General features: G+C 33.9%; 6 protein-coding genes across 6 annotated transcripts; 2 read left to right on the plus strand and 4 right to left on the minus strand. All coding sequences in view use genetic code 12, as the record gives it.

The window, feature by feature from the left end:
• Window positions 1-530: 530 nt before the first annotated feature.
• CTRG_03634 (uncharacterized protein) lies at window positions 531-3,320 on the minus strand (the record flags this gene model as incomplete). The annotated part of the gene is made up of 1 exon (XM_002549291.1): window positions 531-3,320. The coding sequence occupies one exon, from the start codon at window positions 3,318-3,320 to the stop codon at window positions 531-533; it is 2,790 nt and encodes a 929-aa protein (XP_002549337.1).
• Window positions 3,321-5,803: 2,483 nt separating this feature from the next.
• Window positions 5,804-7,558, plus strand: CTRG_03635 (FMN-dependent alpha-hydroxy acid dehydrogenase; the record flags this gene model as incomplete). Its single annotated transcript, XM_002549292.1, has 1 exon — window positions 5,804-7,558. The coding sequence occupies one exon, from the start codon at window positions 5,804-5,806 to the stop codon at window positions 7,556-7,558; it is 1,755 nt and encodes a 584-aa protein (XP_002549338.1).
• A 172-nt stretch (window positions 7,559-7,730) lies between these two features.
• ROB1 (Zn(II)2Cys6 transcription factor ROB1) lies at window positions 7,731-10,469 on the minus strand (the record flags this gene model as incomplete). Its single annotated transcript, XM_002549293.1, has 1 exon — window positions 7,731-10,469. One exon carries the CDS (start codon window positions 10,467-10,469, stop codon window positions 7,731-7,733), a length of 2,739 nt encoding a protein of 912 aa, XP_002549339.1.
• A 3,682-nt stretch (window positions 10,470-14,151) lies between these two features.
• KIS2 (Kis2p) lies at window positions 14,152-16,218 on the plus strand (the record flags this gene model as incomplete). Its single annotated transcript, XM_002549294.1, has 1 exon — window positions 14,152-16,218. The coding sequence occupies one exon, from the start codon at window positions 14,152-14,154 to the stop codon at window positions 16,216-16,218; it is 2,067 nt and encodes a 688-aa protein (XP_002549340.1).
• A 198-nt stretch (window positions 16,219-16,416) lies between these two features.
• On the minus strand, window positions 16,417-18,801 carry CTRG_03638 (uncharacterized protein; the record flags this gene model as incomplete). The annotated part of the gene is made up of 1 exon (XM_002549295.1): window positions 16,417-18,801. One exon carries the CDS (start codon window positions 18,799-18,801, stop codon window positions 16,417-16,419), a length of 2,385 nt encoding a protein of 794 aa, XP_002549341.1.
• Window positions 18,802-19,836: 1,035 nt separating this feature from the next.
• Window positions 19,837-22,230, minus strand: SEC18 (AAA family ATPase; the record flags this gene model as incomplete). The annotated part of the gene is made up of 1 exon (XM_002549296.1): window positions 19,837-22,230. One exon carries the CDS (start codon window positions 22,228-22,230, stop codon window positions 19,837-19,839), a length of 2,394 nt encoding a protein of 797 aa, XP_002549342.1.
• Window positions 22,231-23,212: the final 982 nt, after the last annotated feature.

Below are 23,212 nucleotides of genomic sequence, written 5' to 3' on the forward strand. Positions count from 1 at the left end.
AAAAACTAGTTGCTTTCTTCTTTCAATTATTTTTTTTTTTTTTTGGTTCAACAGAATGGTGAAAGTGTTTTATAGTTGTGGAGATTATGGAGGTGGGGTGGGAAAGATTATCCGTTTTGGGAACAAAATCAGGCTGGGAAGCAATAAAACAAAAAAAAAAAATAAGATGTATAAACATTAGCGTGGAATCATGCAGTGATATCGGCCAATTGTTGGTGTCGGATTATGTATCCATGTGACACAAACAAGTATCGACCCAGAAAACTGGGGGACAGGAATGGGTGCGACTCAGAGTGTCGGTGGGTACCAGTACCCGCAGTGGGTGAACAAGTGAAAGAAAAAAAAATGTCAATTGAGTTCACTTTTCAGGTACACATAATCCAATATTGTGTCTGATGGGGATTTTAGTCAAAGTATCTAATTGCAAGTACATAAAGTATAAAACGAAACAAAGAGAAAGAGAGAGACAGAGACAGAGACAGAGAGAAAGGAAGGAAGGGAGGAATAGTGTGGGGGGGGGAGTGAGGGAGTTAAGGGAAATGGCCAACTCTTGGGCCAAAATAACCTTCGGGTGCATGCAATGTTGCGTTCAAGTAGCCTTTGGACATATTGTGGTCCCATCCTTTATGTGAAACATTATTCCCCCACCATGAAATCGGCTTGTTGTGGTATTTCACTGAGAAGTAGATGATGATGGATGAGAAAGCGATTCCTGCTTCAATGCCTGATGACAATAGATAATCATACTTTTCCCACCAAGCTTCATATCTTCTTTTAATATGGTGCATAAAAGCATATCCAACATAAAGTCCACCTGTAGTATAAGACAAGTTATATGGAGCATAACTCATAAAACCACTGATAATAATTGATGGTTCAAAATACTTTGTAAATTTTCTAGGTCCATACTTCTTAAAAATAATACAAGGAATAGCTGCTAAAAACCCAATCAAAAAACACCATTGCAAAATTGGATATAAACCATTGAAAACTTTCTTTGGACCAATTACACCCCACAAGACTGATGCATTGTAATAAGTAATTGTAGCAGGACACGTAAACTTCTGTGGGTTATTTGGATGACAATAGTCTTTAATACCAGTGATCTGATAGTTTAAAATACCCAATTGGATAAACGAGGTAATGAAAACTGATATCAATTGACATCGATAAGTGGCTCTTGGTGGTAGTTTTGCATAATGACCCTGCTTCAAATCATTGATAAAATTCAGAGCTTGCCTATCAATATTAGTTCCCAATGCTTTAATATATGCCAATGCCAAACCATTTCCTGGAATAGCATAGCCAACAATCAATTCAACCAAAACATTCAAACCAAAGCTAAACATTGTTCTTGATTGGATGGTTGTCAACGGAATCAAAAAGATAAAATTAATACCTAAAGCAAAAAAGATACCCCAAACAGGTGTCTGGGCTGGATAAAGTTTAACACATAATATAGACAACACCAACGAAACAATAAGAATAGCTAGATATGACAATTCATTTACTTCCTTGTAATTATGGCGCATCATTTTACTATGTGGATCATCAAAGCCTTCATATGTCGATTTCTTAAAGTTGGTAATACCTTGATAGACAGATTTTAATGCCGCCCACATTTCCTTGTAGTTCATTCCAACTTCAAAAACAAAATGGAATGGATATAGAGCAAAGAAAGCACCATAAACGACCAAGTTAGCGGCTGAGTAGAATGGGGGACCAATCTTTTTATACTTCTCTTCATCAAATAAAGAATGCTCGTTTACAACTGAAGTAACCGAATACGGTTTTCCCTTATTGGTAAACAAACTATTGGAATTAATTGGAAGATAACCAGTCCATTTGTAATTTGAGTAAAACACCCCCAATATACAAAAGAATCCAAAAATCATACCAATGTAGGCCAACGCGGTATTGTAAAACGGAGCATAAAAAGCAGTAGTACCAATAATATTCAAATCAAACGAGGGAATTGGATTCAAACCTAACCCGCCAAATGAACCAGTCACAACAGCAAGATCATAATTATCTGGTTTAATCCAAGTCATCCAGTTAAATTGAGAAAGTGCAGTAAATAGATAATCAGGAACCCAAAAGTAAAGAAATGAAGAAATAGCAGTAATAAAGAAAAATCTGTAACCTGAAATAGTCCATCCGTTGATTTTAGACTTAATTTCCTTCGACATCAAGGTTTTATTCAATTTCAAATTGGGTAAAATAAATGGCCACAATGCTTTTGTTGGATAAACTGCAAATTGTCTCATAATACCAGAAAGACCAAAACCAAGAAGATTGGTAGACAAAATTAACAACACCTGATACCCAAAGTCAACCCATTTATTGTTGTAAAACATTTCAGATTTCTGCATCAATATATTTGAACCAGCATATGAGGTACCATTAGAAACACCACAAAATATAGTTGCCAACATTTGTTCCTTAAAAGAGTATGGACCTGGATTCAAGTCAATGGTCCATTTCCAAATTTTGATTTTCCATTTGGGTAAGATCCATTCCATCAATAATCCACTTGGATATAAGAATACTTGAACAACAGACATTCCAAGTGTGATTGCTGGTTGTCTTTCATGAAAGAACTGATTGATAACAGCACTGATTCCCGTCCAAATAAAGGCAATAATATAAACTCTCAAAGTCTCAACTGGAATGGTGGGATCGTCATATGGATCAGTTACAGCTCTAACCTGAGGATATGGTGACCAATAAGCAACTAAAACAGCTTCTAATCTAACTTGCAAATTCCAATCAAAAATTTCATAGTATGGTTGGTTGACAATGTCATCTTCCATGACTGACAAAGAGCTAGAACTAGAACTACTCATACTCAGATTACTGTGAATTTGAGATCTCAACTTTTCACCAACTGAAATATTCCAAGAATTATTAGCTTGACTGCTATCACCACTCAGTCCAGTTTTGAATGGTTCAGAACTTTGGTTGTATGACAACAAATCATTCCACAACTTTTCATCATTATCCAAAACATTAATATCATCCTTATGGTCCTCGATTGTTTTCTTTAAAATCTCAACAGCCTCTTCTGTGGTCATGTTTTCGATTTTTTCAAGAATAAAGCTAGCTTGTGGAGGCAAGTTATCATATGAATCCATTGCATCAAAATGTAATCTCTTTAACACAAAAATTTTTTGTGATTCTGTTAATGATACAGCAACTTCAGCAATGGAAAGTGGATTGGAAATAGCAGCTCTAATGTCAATTTCATAATCAGCAGCATTGGAATGAGTAGGGACACTTCTCACCTGGGAATTTGAGAATGTGTTCTTTTCAAGCTCCATGATTAATACTTGTTGATATAAATAAAAAAGTATCCGAATCCACAGGCCCTAATCCACTTGTATTTATAGACTTCTTTTAGATGGTTCCCTTGTTAAATTATAAAGAAGGGTTAATCGTATAGAAGCTATCAGAAGTTGCGAAAACATCTTGGTTTGAAGAGTCTGTAACGTTATGAGTCCAATTTGTTTTCAAGATAAAACTAATTAAGATATCAAAAAAAGATCATACTTATCACAAGTCAAACTATTTCATGTAATAACAAAAAATTCCTTCTTTGAAGTATCTGGTCTCAATATGTGTGGGTAACCCGAGTTGTAGTCTGATCAGTTCTTCGACATAGGAAGGCCAGCCAATTTCACAAACGTAAGCCATCGAAAACCAAAGTCAAAAGCACCAAACAAATCTTTAAGAACATGAACTATCTTATCAACATTTGTTCTATCTTTTAATTACTTCCAAAAATTTGTGCCGTCTATCTGGATATGATAACGCCATTAAGAGCCCACATGGTTATGGTCTTTAAAGAAACTTGAATTTCTAATGCTTACTACTTTTTTTTTTCGAACGCAGAAGAAGAACGGGTTTGTATGCAAAGAAAAAATTGTATGGGTTCCTCTTCTTGGCTCACATCTTGAAAACCCTTTTGCAACCTATTAGTGAAATACTAGACACATTGAATACAGCTTAGAAATCAATCTCAACTACTTCTGTTTATTATTATGCAAATTATTTATTACATTGATTATTTTACTGATAGCTTTGATTTGAATGGTGCAGTTATGAGCCAACAGAAATGCTCTGGACATCGATTGGTCAATTATTCAACAAACTTTAAATCGCATTGATTGAATCTAATCTTATCTAGACTATCAATTATTAAATTTAATTTAAAACATCATAGATGTGCCGTCATATTTTTTACCTTCAGTACCCGACCAACTAGGGATGATGATCAATACGCCACACACAGACGGTATCAAACGGGATATAATGTAGGAAGAAGGCGAAAAGTACCACCACTAAGGAATCCCGAATACAAATTGTTGTGTTGTACACTTATTCTTATTTCTTTTCATACTAATGGAACAAAAGTTTTAGGTGATTGATTGTGATGATTACTAGGGGACGTGACCGGACAACTGTGTCACAATAGTGTGCAATTAATGTGCAAATAGTACAACAACCTAAAAATTCTAAAATGTGCAAAATATTTGGAGATAAATGCCATACATCAGATGAATAGAAATTGGTTCAAATATGATATTTACAATTACATAATCTCTCCTTTCGATCAATTTGAAGTTATATATAGAGTACTGATCCAGAAGAACTATCTTAATCACATTGGTTTATTCCTCTTTTAATTTCAACTACCATCTCTCACAAACTCTACCTTATATGAAAGCCCTGATGAGAGAAAATACTTTGTTTGATCCATCAAGTTGATTCTTAATCAAGTGAGCATACGGGGTATCCTTAGACAAACTATTTACGAGAGTTGATTTGTTATTCTGGTTTTGCATTTATGAATGCTTTGGCCACTAATAAGGTAATTGATCATTAATTTAAGAAGAGGCCATTCCTTCAGATTTTGATCATCAAGTTCCCTCTACATATGTTAGTTAGATCATCTTTCCTTTGTTTCTTTTTCCGGTACATTAGTAGACAATACATCTGTTACAGTAAAAATAGAAGAAAATCTCCAAGTTGATGACAAAAATACAATTGCCTGCTGGCTTTCCATCCATCATCATCTACTTCTCAGTGAAATACCACAACAAGCCGATTTCATGGTGGGGGAATAATGTTTCACATAAAGGATGGGACCACAATATGTCCAAAGGCTACTTGAACGCAACATTGCATGCACCCGAAGGTTATTTTGGCCCAAGAGTTGGCCATTTCCCTTAACTCCCTCACTCCCCCCCCCACACTATTCCTCCCTTCCTTCCTTTCTCTCTGTCTCTGTCTCTGTCTCTCTCTTTCTCTTTGTTTCGTTTTATACTTTATGTACTTGCAATTAGATACTTTGACTAAAATCCCCATCAGACACAATATTGGATTATGTGTACCTGAAAAGTGAACTCAATTGACATTTTTTTTTCTTTCACTTGTTCACCCACTGCGGGTACTGGTACCCACCGACACTCTGAGTCGCACCCATTCCTGTCCCCCAGTTTTCTGGGTCGATACTTGTTTGTGTCACATGGATACATAATCCGACACCAACAATTGGCCGATATCACTGCATGATTCCACGCTAATGTTTATACATCTTATTTTTTTTTTTTGTTTTATTGCTTCCCAGCCTGATTTTGTTCCCAAAACGGATAATCTTTCCCACCCCACCTCCATAATCTCCACAACTATAAAACACTTTCACCATTCTGTTGAACCAAAAAAAAAAAAAAAAAAATAATTGAAAGAAGAAAGCAACTAGTTTTTTCTTATCACCAAACAAGTATTACCAAACGACAACAGAATGCCACTTTCGTTAGAAGAAGTAGCCAAACACAACAAGAAGGACGATTGCTGGGTGATCATCCACGGAAAAGCATACGATCTTTCCGGATTCCTTGATGAACATCCCGGCGGACTGGCCATTATCATGAAATATGCTGGGAAAGACGCCACGAAAGCATTTGATCCAATCCACCCTGGTGACACGTTAGCCAAGTACTTGAGTCCTGAATGTAACAAGGGAGACGTCGAAAAGAGGAAGAAGAAGGCGAAGAAGGCTAAGACCAAGACGACCAAGACCAAGAGCGTTGAAGAAGGGGTCCAAAAGGAAGAGCAACCCAAGCAACAACCATCTCCAGCCCCATCTGTTGAAGCTTCTGGTGACAATGACGTGGTCGACGAATTTGATGTGGAGTATGATGAACAAGAGGGCAAAGCACCTATTCAACCACTTGCGGCAGCGCCAGCCGGTGGTGTTGCTGAACAGTATGTGGAGGTCAACGGTGACGAAGAGGACGACGGTGATGAAGAAGAAGATGACGACGACGACGAAGAACCACCTACCCCAGAAGAGCTCAAGCGTCGTGAATATGTCAAGAACAAACCAGACCTTTCCCAGATCTACAACTTGTACGACTTTGAATTTGTTGCTCGTCACACCATGGAACCTGTTGGGTGGAGTTACTACTCGTCACTGGCTGACGGTGAGGCCACGTTCAGGTTGAACACCGCTAGCTACCAGCGTATATTTTTCAAGCCGAAAGTGATGGTCGACGTAACAGAAGTGGACATCTCCACCACCATGTTGGGAACCAAGGTCTCGTTTCCGGTGTACATCACGGCCACTGCGTTGGGGAAGCTTGGACATCCGGATGGTGAGAAAGTGTTGACGAGAAGTGCTGACAAACAAGACATTATCCAAATGATCCCGACCTTGGCATCGTGCTCGTTTGACGAGATTGTTGATGCGGCCACCGACAAGCAAACACAATGGTTCCAGCTTTATGTGAATGCCGACCGGGAAATCACCAAGAAGATCATCCAGCATGCGGAAAAGAGAGGAATCAAGGGGTTGTTCATCACCGTGGACGCGCCACAGTTGGGACGCAGAGAGAAGGACATGAAGAGCAAGAGCATCAACGACTTGAGCCATGTTCAGGGAGACGACGAATCGGCCGACAGGAGTCAGGGTGCCGCCAGGGCCATCTCCTCGTTCATCGACACCAGTTTGAGCTGGAAGGACTTGGAGTGGTTCAAGTCCGTGACCAAGATGCCGATCATCTTGAAGGGTGTGCAACGTGTCGACGACGCGGTGTTGGCTGCAGAGCACGGGTGTCAAGGTGTGGTGTTGAGTAACCACGGTGGGCGACAATTGGAATACTCGCCTCCGCCAATCGAGGTGCTAGCTGAGTTGATGCCGGTCTTGAGAGAAAAGGGTTTGGCAGATAACTTTGAGGTCTACGTCGACGGGGGTATCAGACGTGCTACTGATGTGTTGAAGGCGATTTGTTTGGGAGCAAAAGGAGTTGGTATTGGACGACCATTCTTGTATGCCATGTCCACGTATGGTGATGCTGGTGTGACCAAGGCGATTCAATTGTTGAAAGATGAGATGATTATGGACATGCGTTTACTTGGTGTTACCTCGTTGGACCAATTGGACGAATCGTTTGTTGATACCAGGTACATGCAAACTAGATATGTTCCAGAAGACAAGCTATTCGAAAGAGTATACGAGCCTATCCCATTGCCTAGATTTAAAGACTCGAAGTTATAGTTTCTGTATTTTATTTAATAGAAATTCTTGATATACGTATATTTTTGTATTTATTAATTTTACAATTTTTTTATTTTTGGCAGTGGTGTTTATGAATCACATATTGTCTATACCTTTATGGAATCTAATATGACTGGTCCGGCCTACTAAGTTTCAGTGATACAAAAGATTCCTATAAACCAAATCCAGTAGTATCAAAACTAAAAATGCTGTTAAAGGTTGATGAATTTTCATGCATCAACATTGAATTGAATAAAGATGGGTCCAATAATTGTGATTGTCTTATACCAATTGGTTGTTGCAATTGTGGTGCTACATGCGAATCTTGATGTTCCGGTTGAACATTCTGTTGATAGTCTTGATTACTAAATTCCTGTGATTGTTGCTGTTGTTGCTGCTGTTGCTGTTGTTGTGGAATTTGATTATGAGTTTGTTCTTGCAGTGATTGAGTTCCTGACATACCTGATTCAAATAAAGTGTCAACCATTTTGATAAATTGATCATTTTGTAGCATGCTAGTTGAATTATTCAAATATTCTTGGTTCTCAACAGCAAAACAAGATGAAGATTGTTGTGGAAGAGATCGTTGAAGATCTTCTTGTTTAGCATACTGATCATTAGATAAAATTTCTTCTTTTGGATGTGGGGCTTCTTCCTGCTGTTTCATATATTCCTCGCTGGTTGACAATTCTTGTTTCGGTTGTTGGGGTGGTGGCAATTCTTGTTGTTGTTGCCCTTGATTTTGAATTTGAGATTGCTGCTGCTGCTGCTGTTGTTGTTGATCATGATGATGTTGCTGACGCTTTTGATAAAGTTCATATTCCATTTTTCCCATTAACATTCGCAATTCGTTGTATCTATCTTTGAATTTATTATGAATAGTTCTAGAAATAATCCATATTTCAGGATCCAAAGTTCTTGTCATACCATCCACTAAACTTCCCAATTGACGCAAAAATTTCAGGTTTTGATTGAATGTGCTTTCATTAGTATTAGAAATTTGAGCAATCAATGATTCGATTTCCAAGATGACAACATAATACACGACAATGTTGAATAGATAGTTTGAATCCGGAATAGATTTCAACAAAAGTTCAATTTCATCAGTAATTTCCCCAAATGTTTGAATGTCTGAGCCTATAGGTAACTTTAAAAATGGTTTATTAACAATCAAAAACACTAAATAGTACGCGAATTTTAACAGGTGATCTACTGATGCATCGTAAGCAGATTTCGCCAAACTTTCAGAATCCCAATATAAACCAGTTGGTAAATTTCTTCTCCAATCATTCAATTGTTGATTATAACCTTGTAATTGATTGTATCGATTTAGGAAATTCCTTTTTGAATCCTCTGCGTCCTTGTATGGTAAACTTTGATATATGGAAGCTATAACAGGTTGGGAAAATATAATCAACTCCACTAAATGTGGTAGTTTCTTATTATCGGTATTTCCAAACATTATTGGTGAACCAGGCGGTAAATACAACATTGGTGTACGGCCAAAGATCAAACCAGCATACTTGTCGATTATATAACTTCCCCAAAACACTAAACTCTTTAAATCATTAACATCCTTATCAGGACCATCTCGAATAAAGTTGTCAAAACCCAAATCCAACCCCATTCTAAGTGCAAATCCAGACAACTGCCATGCTTTGGTTAATTCTCCCAATAGTAACTCCACTAGAGCACAAAGTAACATCCCTTGAACTTTGGGGTATGAACTTTCATTCAAAGATAAGTTGCCAGCATTATCAATAAACATAATATGTTCCAGAAAACTCAAGAATTTCTTGGCTTCATCTAAATTGTTTGTGAAACAAGCACCCACCGCAAGAATAGCACCAATCAACTCCACAGAAATAAAGTGATTGGTAGGAAACTTATTTAATAGATCACTAACTTTGGAAAAATCATTTCTGTTCATACAGATTTGATCGTACAATTCCCTAGTTCTGGATATATTAACCAAGTACGACAATATCGGTCTATCGTAATACTTGAGTGCTAAATCAAAATAATGTCTAGCATTTGGTGATGTGATCAACTCAATGGCCTCTATTCCTCCCTTGACACCACTAGCAACAAGAACACTATTCTGATTATTACTATTACTAGCTGTACCTTCAACAGTATTGCTTGTTGGTTTCGGATATGTATTTTTATCAACTCCGGGAATTGCTTGTAATTTCGCCAATCGGATCGCCGGCGTGCTTAATTTTTCCTGAATTTGGTTTGCGTTCATAACCATAGACTCGTCGGCTTCAAACACGGTTGTGGCCCCAAATGCCATATTTGATTTACCACTTGGACCACGATAAAATTTTGGAGTGAAATCTAAATCTTGTTTTGGTTGGGGCAATAATGCAGGTAGCGCTGATCCTGTTGATGGCAATGGTAGTTGGGGAGGTGGTGTTCTTGAATTGAGAAAATTCGTGGCACTTAATGGAGTGGATGGTTTAGAATTAAACGAAGATATTGGATAATACGGCAGTAATCCCGTGTGACGCGAAAAAGATGCATGTTGTTGAACTGCAGCTGGTGTCGGCAGCTGCGAATGGCCCAGCTGATTCATTTGCTGATGAGGAATTTGTTGTTGCAGCAGTGGTGGTAGTTGACGAGGAACGGGTGGTGCCTGATGTTGTTGCTGAAATTGTTGGCCGGGTTGGTGGTGTTGTGGAGGCATTAATGTTTGATGTGATGCAGCCGACGTTTGTGGTGGTGGTGGTGGCGGAGGAGGAGGTAATGGTGCAGCCAAAGGTTGTGTTCCAACAGAATGAGCACAATTTGGTGGAAGTTGACCAGGAGGATATGAATATGGCGATGATGGTTGCGATCTACGCTGAGGATAACCATTATTAACCTGATTAACATGATTAGGATATCGAGTTGAAGTGCTACTTGCCATAGAATTTGATCTTGATTGATGTTGATCACTTGTTGGAGAACCGTTGGCTATATCTGGGGATTCCAAGCTATTTGATACGGGTAGTGACGGTCGGCTATTTGGCTGTTCTGGAGGTTGATGTACATTATGAACTATTTCATTAATTCGTTGGTTCAACAATGTGGGGTTATCTTTAACTTCTAATATGGCTTGCAATTTTTGTTGAAAATCTTGGTTTGAACTTTCCAAACTTGAAATATATTCTATTGAATAACGTTTTTTCCTTTTATCAATATCTGGATATATACATTCTTGATTCCTTTTGGCACAATTTGAACAAGGGGTATTTCCATCACATTTTCTTTTAATAGTTCGACATAGGTTACATCTGAAGTGAAAAACGTTTGTACTATTGTTAGTATTTCAAGAATCAATGACATGTTTATAATTGCCAGCAATACTGATACATACGACGTGCTTCTTCTTTTCTTAACCGGATTATTACCAGGAACTTTATCAACAGCCATCTTGGAAAATAAAAACCGTTGATATATGTAATGTTATGAGATGTATGACAACTTGTCTTTCTTTTTTTTTTGTTACTTTACACTTTTGAAGCAAAATGAATGAAGCAGGACATGTTTTCCTTTCTTTTTTGTTTTTTTGTTTTGTACAATCTGTGCAAGAATGAGTGAGAAGAGAGAAAGAAAAAGAGACGCCTGGCATAAGAAGAAGGACAAAAAAAGAGTATTGAGGATGTACACCATATAAGCCATGTGCCCTTTTCTATGAGTCTTCGCTTTAAAGACTTGACTAGTTTAACGTCTTGTTATGCATTGGTTCCCCTGAAGTTATCCATGATTGGTCTATTCTCATGAAAATGAGATGGACAATTTGTCCATACGGAATTCCATACTTTAATAATACTAAAATAAAAATAATTGTGACCATGCAGCTGGAGAAACAGGAGAAGAGAAAAATGAGAGAAAAACTAGTACGTGCGTGAACCAAATTTCTTGATAGAGAACCTTGGCTTATTTAGTGAACAACAAAACCCACAGTAAGGAAAGAGAAATACAAAGGGGGGTGGGGAACGAAAAAGCAGAAAATTGTTGATGGTGTAAATTGCATGATCGTTGAGGGGCCAGTTTTTTCGTTCTCAGTGTATCGCCGTGGCATAGTATTTTTTTTTCATTTTTCATTTTTCATTTTCACCGTAATTAATTTGCTGTGGAGACTAAAATTAAGAAGATGCATTCATTTTTCTTCTTCCCAATTTTATGGTTATTATTCTCTCGTAAATGTTAAATAGAGGAGAATGAAAAATAATATTCGATGATCTTTGGGATGATAATCATTGAAGAAACTTCTTCGGCAGGGCTGGAAAATAAATAAAGACTGCGTGTGTGCGTGAGAGAGAAAGAAGGAGAAGAACCCTTGTGTTCAACCTGTGGCTAGTACAATGTAACATCATTTGGATTTGTTAGCTAACCTTCAATGGCACTCTACCCCTCTGGTCGAATATCAACATAAGAAAAAGGTGTACACACCACGAAAACGATACTAAAATAAAATTGACATCGGGTAGAATTTCTACTTTTGCTTGTCGAGAAATAATCTGTTGAGTTGTTAGGTGCTCAAATAATAGGAATCTATTACGAATATTTTCAGTAACAATCTATTCTTGTACGAAACTTGATGCAAGATACTGCAAAAAGGTTGATATCGTAAGTATTTCTGATAACAATAACAATAATAATATCAATACAAACTGCATTTCTGTTGATTGCCAACGAAATATAGATGGCTAATTATGACACTAAACCATAAATTAGGATTAATTACCAAGTGTAGATCATTATTGATGGGGGAAAAAACGTACCTAAATTGAACTTCCCCTCCCCCCATATGCTACGGAACAATTTTGCCCGTGTAATTTTGGATTTCGTAAATCTAGAATTGCTGGAGCAATTGTGAAGTGTTTGGATGAAAGATATCACCAATGTCACAAAATAAAAAAAATGATGGTGTGTTGTGTGATTTCACGAGTGGTTGATATTGTAAATCAAAATATTCTGTAATATACTGGCATTACCGTGTGTGTCGAACAATAGTTGATTAATACACTACTAAGCACGATCGAGGAAAAACCCTATGACGAAATATAACATAAGATAGAGTAAAACAAAAACAAAACGGTAAAAATAAAGATAAAAAAAGAAACTACAATGGAATCAGGTGTACAATAGGTATTGTTAGATATCAATAGAATAAAACAAGGGATGAACTGTCGTTGTCGTCTATCGTGCTAATGATTCGGTAAGCTACCTACTGATCAAAATGATGTAATGTTCTCCCACAAATATGTACAAAGAATATTAGACACCTAGAATTTTTTTTATCTTCTTTTGTATTATTTTTTGGCAGTCTTGAGTCCACCACTCAACAAACGAGCAAACATATGATTTGAAATTATGGTTGTGATCCTTTAGCTATTGTTTATCTGATGATGAGATTGTAGATGAAGGGAGAACAAGGGTATGTGAATGGGTGAACAATAAGCAAACAATAAACCTTGAGTTGCTAATCTATGCTAAACTAAAAAACTGAAAAATAGAGTTTAAATCGTGTTGATTGCCATTTGTTACATCACATAAGTCAAATCAATTATTTCTTTCTTATTTTCGCCGACAAACTATGAACATTGATTCTAGTTTTACTCCTATTATAGCTCTAAAGTTGTATAAAATATGCATTAACAATATGTGTCCATGTGTATGAAAAATACTATATTGGCGTGTCAATGCGTGTAAAAAAATTTCAATAAAACAAGACAAAGACAAACAGAAGAAGTTATGCAACCTTCGTCTAAAAAAGAAAAAGAAAAAGAAACATTGTATAGTGAATGTACAAACCCCCTCCCTCCATAATCAAATCAAGTCATTTTTGGTGTTACTCCGGTTTTAGTTACAAAGTCAATTAGTACACACGTGACACGGTAATAGACAGGGAAACATAATTGGCAGATAATTAAAATATGCTTCAAACGTTTGTTGCAGAAGTAAACTATATATATAGGTATGTACTTTCTCTAATTATGTTCACCATTTAGGGTTTAACCAAAAGCATCTCCCTTTCTTGAATTTTTTTTTTGGCCCATTTATTCTTTCCTCCTTATTTGGACATTTTCATTTTTATCAAGACTATCAACAATATCATCAATTAAACTAAACAAAGCTACACTGTTCACTGCACTGCGCTGAATTGAATTGAATTGAATTGAATTGAACTAAACCAAAAAAAAAAATAAATAAAACAAAAAATATACACCGACAATTTTTGTTTTTCTGCCCCCCTTCCACTCCACTTTACTTCACTCCAAAGAAAGAAAGAAAAATTATTTGATTCCAATCTTGTATTTCGAAAGTGTGTGTGTGTTTTTTTTTCATTCTTATGTATTAGTGTTATCGTATGCATTCAACCATTTCAAGTTTACACTGATTATTTACCATTTAATATTACACTTATTTTTCTTTTCTTCTTTCATTTCAAAGCAAGCAATATTAGAAGAATAGTTTTCCCCAGATAATTAAGTGCAGTACATGACAATTTAGATATTCAAAAAAAAAAATTTTTTTGTTTGTTACATATTTTTTTTTAATTTCTACCAATATTTTACCTTAGCCTAAAAGAAATCATAATCATGGGTAATAATACTTCAACAACGGGTTCTACTGGTTCGGGTATCATTCGTCGAGGTTCTGAATCAACTAGAAAGTCAACAGCTTCTGCAAACTATAATAACCTTAATGGAAAAGATCATTTTAATGATAATAGAGTCAGAAAATCATCAGCAGGTAAAAATACTAATTCATTGGATGAAGAATTTAGTGATTTGATCTTACACCAAGTAGTCACGAAACCAAGTAATTCAAATTTGGTTCCACAGCAACTGCAATCACAATCACAATCACTGCAGCAACCACCACCACGACAACAACAACAGAAGAAACAACTTCCACACAATCAATTTAGTAACGATTTAATAGAGGATGAGTTTAATGAATTGAATGAAGTGTTGGTGGAAACTGATTCTACTGCCTTACAAAGAAACATTCTACCAGATGATGGGTTTGAGAATGAGAATTCTTCTTCTAGTGATACTACTCCAACTACCAATGATTCAACAACAGTTACTGATGATATGGACATCGATGAACCATTCCCACAAGATTACGATGCTGGGAGTGATGTCGAAGATGAAGATGAAATCATGAATAATGCGCCAGATAGATCTACAACTCCAACTCCAGATTTAACAAAAGTTGATTTTACAAAGATTACCAGTCAAAAACCACCTTCTTTGTCGAACGAAAATGTCAGTGTGCCTCCTCCAGCACAAATGTTGTCTGCAGCATCAGTTGCAAGAAGTGTGCATTCTCCTTCACCAAATCTTGAAAACCAAAAATATTTGCAACAACGTCCTTCGAAATCAATGAAGACTGATCAAAGTACAACACCACAGAATCATAACTACCATCATCATCATCATCATAATCAACACAATCATCATTATCACAACCACAACAATCATAATCGTCAGAAACAACAAATTTTAATTCCAATTGAAATCAAATGGGTTAATGTAACCAAAGAGCAAATTAATAAAATTGCCATTATTGGGTCATTTTCAAATTGGAGAGATGTAATTAAAATGTATCCATCAACAAGTCACCCAAATGAATTTGTCACCACTATCAATTTGCCACTAGGAGTTCATAAATTATTGTATATTATCAACAACGAATATCGAGTAAGTGATCAATTACCAACAGCAACTGATCAAGAAGGTATTTTTTTCAACTGGTTTGAAGTTATTGATGATACCCATCTTTTCAATCATTCTATGAATCAACCTAATCATATTGGTGCAAGTACTGATTATGATGCTAATATCATTAAATTTGAAGAACCAGCAATGGCTCAATCACCTCAATATCAACAACAACAACAACAACAACATGTTTACGGTGCTAGTGGATCTCCAATGAATAATATAACTCCTAGACCAGCAGGTAAATATGATGTTGATAGAATCCATCAGAAATCAGCAGAATTGATGCATAAGATATCTAAAGAATCAACATCTGAATTTGAACATGTTGAATTTATTGAAGATACTCAATCTGATCAATTGTTACCTCCACAGGTAACCCAACCAAATGATATTTATGGAACATCATATGAAAATACTCAATATCAACCATTTGATTTATCATCTAATAATTCAAATTCATTTTTAGCTGCTAATGCAGTTAATGAACCAACATATGAATATTCATCAGAAATTCCTGAAATGTTTATTAATTATGATTATTTTAAATTAAAACCAAGTAATTATGAATTACCTGAACCTCCACAACTTCCACCTCATTTGAATAATGTTTTATTAAATAAAATTTCCTCATCTGGTTCTTCATCTTCTTCAGGTTCAGTACATACTCATATTCCAACTAATATTTCTTCAAATTCTGGTGGATTATCAAGTACTTCAACAATAAATTCAATTAAAAGACCACCTTTAAGAAGAGCAGATAGTTCATATTATGCATCAAGTAAAGAATCTTATCATTTACAAATTCCAAATCATGTCATTTTAAATCATTTAATGACTACAAGTATTAAAAATGATGTTTTAACTGTTGCTTGTATTACTAGATATCTGGGTAAATTTGTAACTCAAATAATGCATTCTCCGGCTGATAAATAGATTTCTTACAAACCATTAAAAAAAAAAATACACCAAAAAAAAAAAAAATAAACATAAATGGAATACTAGTATATATATATGTATATAAGTATATAAGTTGTAGTTACAATAATACGTAAATTTTGAAATTTTGAAAATAGTACAGCATTAAATCATTAGCAAATAAAAAACAAGGGGCATAAGCAATTATGAATAGGATCAATTGAAATCTCTTGATCTTTGTTTTAATCTACGTTCTCTTCTCAATCTAGTTTGCATCAAACTATAACTTCCTCTTCTAATAATAACTTCTAATTTGAAAGGATCAATTTCTGGATAAAATTCAACAGTATAAGAATATAATTGTTGAATTAATTCTTTTCTTTTAATTTTTGTAGTATCTCTTATCCAAGTTTGATAACCTAATTGAAAATCACAATAATTTCCAAATATTTCTAAAATATTTAGTTCAATTAATTTAGTTAATTGAATAGAATATTGATGTAAATTTAATATTTTAGATAATTCATAAATATTTAATCTTGAATAATATCTATCATTTTTAAACTCCGTTTCTTTACTTGATGATGATCCAACTTTATTAGATTCTTGTTTGGTTGATGTTTGCTGTTTTTTCTTTTCTGATAATTCTTTGGATCTAGTTGTTGATGATGATGTGGATGAAGATGAAGACGATGCTGAAGCTGATGCTGATGTTGATGTTGATGATGATGTGGAGGAAGAAGATGATGATGATGATGAAATACCATTCGTAGTTGATAAGTTTTGTTTTGGTTTGGAATTTTGAACTCTATATGGTCCTAAATTCCCTTGACTATTTGGTCTATTTGGACATCTTGTGGTGTTTTTGGTTTTTAAATTATAATTTGTACTTTGACCATATCCTAATTGGTATTCTGGATCTTCCATTAATACCAGTAATGGTAAAAACTTTTTTTTACGTAAATTATGAAATTCTTTACTAAATGGTTCAGGTAATATTTTGGGTCCTATTTCATATATTTCAGTAGCACCATTAGGGTTGGTTGTGGGTTTAGAAGAAATTGTACAAGATAATTCTTTTCTTCGTGATCTACGTTCAGCAGCTTGTTGTTGTCGTTCGACTTTTTGTTGTTTTTGTTCTAAAGCATTGATCTGTTCCATATGTTGACTAAATTCTTCTTTACGTTCATTAAATCTTATAGTAAATGGATGTATCATAAGGGCATTCTTTCTTAGTCCACCACTTTTCTTGAATCTTCTCTTAAATTTTCGATCTTCTTCCAAAGGTATTGAAGAAGTTTTGTAAGTATCATCTTTATCTTCAAAATTATCTTGATCATCTTTTACGTTTTCATTGGGTTTCTTGACAAGAACAATTGGTGAAGAAGGTAAATCATGGTATTCATTCTTGGCTGATGTTTGTGATGGCCCGCAAATGTTTTCATCTTCTGTGGTTGTCTTCTTTTTATACACAAAAGCAGGTTTTAATCCTAACTTTTCCTTCATTTCTGACATATGTTCCAGTTCTTCGTCACTTTTCAGATATTCCAAGAAAATATTACTACTTGTATTATTGTTATTATTATAAGTCAACAATTGACTTAACAGTTGTTTGGCTTTGATAGCAATAGCAATAGCTGTGGTACATCCATCGATTATAGCACTTGATTCGGATTCATTAGCAGTTAAGGTATCACTGCTTGTTTTTTGAAGATTCAATAATTGTTGTTGTTGTGAAGAAAGAAATTGAGCAGGTGGTGGTGAACTTCCAAATGCAATAAATCTATAATTATAATCACTATTGTCATTATTATTCTCTTGTTCATATTCATATCCTTCATCATTTTCAATTTGATTAGCAATCTCTTGTTCATGTTGCTGTTCTTCTTCTTCAACGTCATCATCTTGAATTAGATTTGGATTTAAGAAATGGATCTTATCAGAAGACCAACAAATCAAAGTAGGTTCACCATTGCCATTTGAAAATTGATCATCATCATCATTATTATTCAATTCCCTTTCAAAATCTTCAAATTCAATTGGTGAAACTTGAAATTTACACGATGATGAACCTTCAGTAATTGTTGCAATAGTTGTGGTGGTAGTAGCAGCAGCAGTAGCAGTAGTATGAGAAATATCAACCCCAATTGAACCAGAATTGGAATTAGATTTACCAATTGTAGCAGTACCAATTTGACTATTAGATGATGAATTACTACTAAGATATTCAGCTTTATCAAAATCTTTTACAAGATAAGTATTATTACTTATGTTTGTATTAGTAGTTGTGAAATTAGGAGATGGATTTAAGAAATTTTCATCTAATTGATCATCATAATTCTTGATATCTTGAGATTTTATAGGAACTTTAGAAGAATATTTCAAAAATTTATTACCATTATTATTATTTGACAAAGAAGAAGAAACTAAAGGATAAATTAAAGATTCATTATCTTTTTGAAAATTGATATTAGCAATAGAATTAGATTCACTCAGTGGGTTATTTGAGCAAATTAAATATTGGTTTAAATCAAATTTATTTGATACTGATGATGATGTTGGTGGATCGGTCGAAGTTGATGGTTTTATATGGTCAGTCATTATTTTATGCTTGATTCTAACTTTTCCAGATCAAAGTTGAAATAGATTGATTTCTTTCTTTTTTTTTTTTGCCTTGTTTTGATTTAATTTGATTCTTTTTTTTTTTGGAGTATTATCTTTTATACAAATGGAAGAGGGGGAAGTATGGGGGGAGTTGCCTTTATATGTTAGTGTAATGATATAACCAATGACAGAAAAAAAAAGAAATCTCCAACCAAAAACAAAAGATATTAAATGGAAACTATATGGTTTCAAATCTATTAGAAGATCTTTAATACCTAGATTATTCCTCTTGCCTTCTTGTGTTGACGATGATGATGATGATGATGATGATGATGATGATAGTTTGAATTATATTGCTAGTAAATTAGATTACTACCGTGAACTACTCTGCACTCAAAACCAAGATCTCTTCACTATGGTAATAATTTTTTTTTTGTTGCAACCAAAATTTTAAGTACTTGTTAAGTTGCAACAACACTTGTTTTGTATGATAGTAGTAATGTGATTCAATATTGATTAAACAACCAAAAAATAAAGCTAATGTGATGTGGAATATAAATCAGAAACTAGTAATAAGTATACGAAAGAAGAATAATAAATCATCATTGGTTGTAAGAATTTTCATCCCAATTCCAAATCTTGGTTGTAAAAAAAAAAAAAACTAAAGAAAAATAAAATAAAATCATTGATGTGTATTGTATTATGTAATCACATCAATTAAAAATGTGTTAAATTTTATGATGAGACGAAGTGTGATTGTGGTGTTTTTCTATTGGATGTTTATGTTGTGGAGTCATTGTTGAAACATTGCATGACCGTTTTTATATCATAATGCATTATCTGTTAGTTCAAAACATTGTTGAAGCATTGTACCAGGGAAAGATACCATAAAGGGTCTTTCAAAAAAAAAGGGTCGTGCGGTACCAATACAACACCAAAAGAAAGTCACGCGTACTTGGGCTGCCATTTGGTTGTAAAAAAAAAATAGAAACACAAATTATATTCAACGCTTTGATCATCTATGTACTGGAATTAACCATTCATTTTCTCAACAATATTAGCAACGACTTCATCAACTGAATCTTTGGAGTATTTACTAACCATTAATACATCAATTAATCCCTTAATACCAATATTAATATCATAACTAGATAATTGACTTAAAATTTCCAGTCGTTCACTACTGGACATAAATCCTAATTTATCCATTACTCTACCAATTTCTTCAACATGTCTAACTGGAGGAACAGCAATAGCATCATTGAAACTATCGACAAGATTCATGTGTTTGAAAACTTGATATTGTGATGTTGTTCCAATAATCAATAATCTTCTTCCCTTTGGTGGTTTCTTTGTTAAATAAACATTTAAAACTTGTAAAATATCATTAGAAAATCTAGGACCAATTGGATTATAATTAATAATATTCTCAATTTTATCAATAACTAAAACATTCAATGGGGATTTATGAACATCTCTGAAAACATTATCAATTTCTTGAATCTTACGTAATTCTCCCATACCAACTAAAGTTTCAGCTGACAACATTTTAATAAATGGGAAATCAGAATTTAAGGCTAATGTAGTAGCAATAGCGGTTTTACCAACACCTGGTGGTCCATATAATAAAATACTTCTTAAAGTTTCACTTTCACTTGATCTAACAACATCAATAATAGATTGTCCTTTTTCAAAAATATGTTTGATAGTATTATTAAATTGAATAATTCCATGTTGTGCTTGTTGTGATAAATCTTCTTCATCAGTACCAAATGCAGGACGAATATCATTCAATGCCAACAAAAAATCATCTCTAGTGATTTTCATTTTTGCAATAGAATCAGTATCAATTTGTGCCAATGCACCTTTTTTAGTATGACGAGAAATGGCATAAGATTTGGCTGAATTACACAACCCTTCAATTTCAGCACCAGTGAAATTCTTAGTCAATTGACTCAATTCATCAAAATTAACATCAGAAGCTAAAATACCATTTTCTACTAATTTCTTGGTATGAATCATGAAAATATCTTTTCTACCCTTTTCATCAGGTAAAGAAATTTCGATTTGAATTTCAAATCTACCTGGTCTTAACAATGCAGTATCAATTAAATCCAAACGATTGGTCATACCAATAACTAAAATATTATTCAATTGATCAACACCATCCATTTTGGATAATAATTGATTGACAACATTATCACCAACACCAGTTCCATCAGATTTACCTGACCCTCTTTGTTTGAAAACAGAATCCAATTCATCAAAAATAATAACATGTAAATCAGAATCTTCACCTTTTAATTTATATTCTGCTTCGGCATCTTTGAATAAATTACGAATATTTTCTTCAGAAGCACCAACATATTTACTCAACATTTCTGGACCATTAACAATTTTAGGTTCTTTACCATTCAACATTTTAGATAATTTTCTGGCAATTAAAGTTTTACCAGTACCTGGAGGACCATACAATAACAACCCTTTACAATGTTTATAATCCAATTTTTCAGCCAATTCAGGTGGCAAAATTCTTGAATTGAAAGCACGTCTGAAAATATCTTGAAATTCAGAATCTAACCCACCAATACCTAAATCTTCTAATTTGAAATCAGGATTGATGATTTGCTTTCTTCGACTTGGTCTATGAGGAGTATTACCACCAAACATTCTTTGTTTTAAAGTTTTTGATTTAGTTAAATTAATAATTGAACCTTCAAATGGATAAAATACAACGTCGGTAGATTTAATTAAGATCCCTTTAGTTTTAACATCATCAGAATCTTTAAAACTTGGCAATTGATCTTTAGTATTAACATCAATAACTTGAACATTATTGATTCTAATTTGAAAATAAACTCCATTATATTCCATATAAATAACTTGAGTAGGTTGTAAAATTTGATTTTCATAATTTTTCAAAAATAAATTAACCAATTCATCATGATTAATAGGATTTGAATTAGCTCTAGCTTTAGCTCTAAAATCAATCAGTAAATCAATTGCTCCTAAATATTGTTGTTGTTGACCATTATGAAAAATATTATAATTTTCAATATTAACAGGTTGTCCTAATGACCATTTACCCCAAGTTCTCATATTTCCAGCTAATCCAATAGTTCCAGGACGTGTTCTATCATCTTTACTTATAGAATAAACAAAAATTCCATCTAAAATAACTGGAGATCTATCAGGAACATTATGAAAATCTTGTGGATTAACAGCAACACAATTAGCTACAACAACATCATTACCAGGAGCATTATCAACTAATAATTGTTTACGAAATGATGCTTCTTCAATTGGTCGTTGTGGTAATGGTGGTGTTTGTGGATTAGGTATCGCTCTATTATGAGTGATTTTAGGTTGACTTGGTGATGTTGGGGAATTACTAACTTTATGAAATCCAAATTTTTCCATAACCATTAATTATCTATTAGGTGAGTTATCTATTCCAATTATAGTCTAGATCGAGAAAAAAAAAAGATAAAAAAAATAAAACAAGTAAATAAATCGAGATAATATTTTTTTTTCGTTTCTTTATGGAAATCAATTATTTATTTGTGATTGAATTTTTATTTGAGAAGTAGTAGGAAAATTCTAGGTTAATACGGATGTAATGGATTAAATGTTGAAATTTAAATGATTCCGGAACTTGAAACTCAATTTTTTTTTTTGCCTCGTTGATTTTGGTTTCGTTGTCTTTTTTTTTTTCTTCCTTTTGTTGAGAGATCAAATAAGAAAAAATATAAAATTGGGTTGAACAATGTACACGACTTTGGTTATGATTTATCAAAGATCATGAATAATTGATGATGTCTATTAAAGATCATTCAAGTAGGTGTGAAGCCTATTGGTATCTATTATATTCTTTTTGTTAATTTAAACAGCTAAATTTTTGGTGAGTTCATTCATTCATTTTATAGTTTGCCACTGACAAAAAAAATAAAACACGTCCACAGAATCGGTTTTTGTACATAATACAAACAATTCTATAAATAGAGAAAGTCACCTCAGGGATAAAGTTGTATAAGTGTTTATATACTACTCTTTATCTACGTCATGATAATCCTAATCCTGTCAAAATCAGGACTCATTCTCAATATAAGTAAATCTTTTCAAGAACTCTGATAATAATTAATGTTTTTTTTTTCATTAAAAATTCGTACGAAAATCGCGTGAAAAAAGAAAGGAAAAAATTTTTTTTCTTTATTTTTGTTTCCTCATTCTATGAAAGGAGTTGTATTAAGTTAGTGGCGTTTTTTTTCCCATAAAATTACGTGTTACAATATCTTCAAGACAATGATCATCATCAACACCACATCCCTTTAAAATTACCTATTTAAGATATAATTAAACACTGGTTTTTTATTTTTAATTCGTTTAACTATGAATATTCTTACATTCC

The sequence above is a fragment of the Candida tropicalis genome (assembly GCF_000006335.3).
Source record: "Candida tropicalis MYA-3404 genomic scaffold supercont3.4, whole genome shotgun sequence".
Lineage (NCBI taxonomy): Eukaryota > Fungi > Ascomycota > Pichiomycetes > Serinales > Debaryomycetaceae > Candida > Candida tropicalis.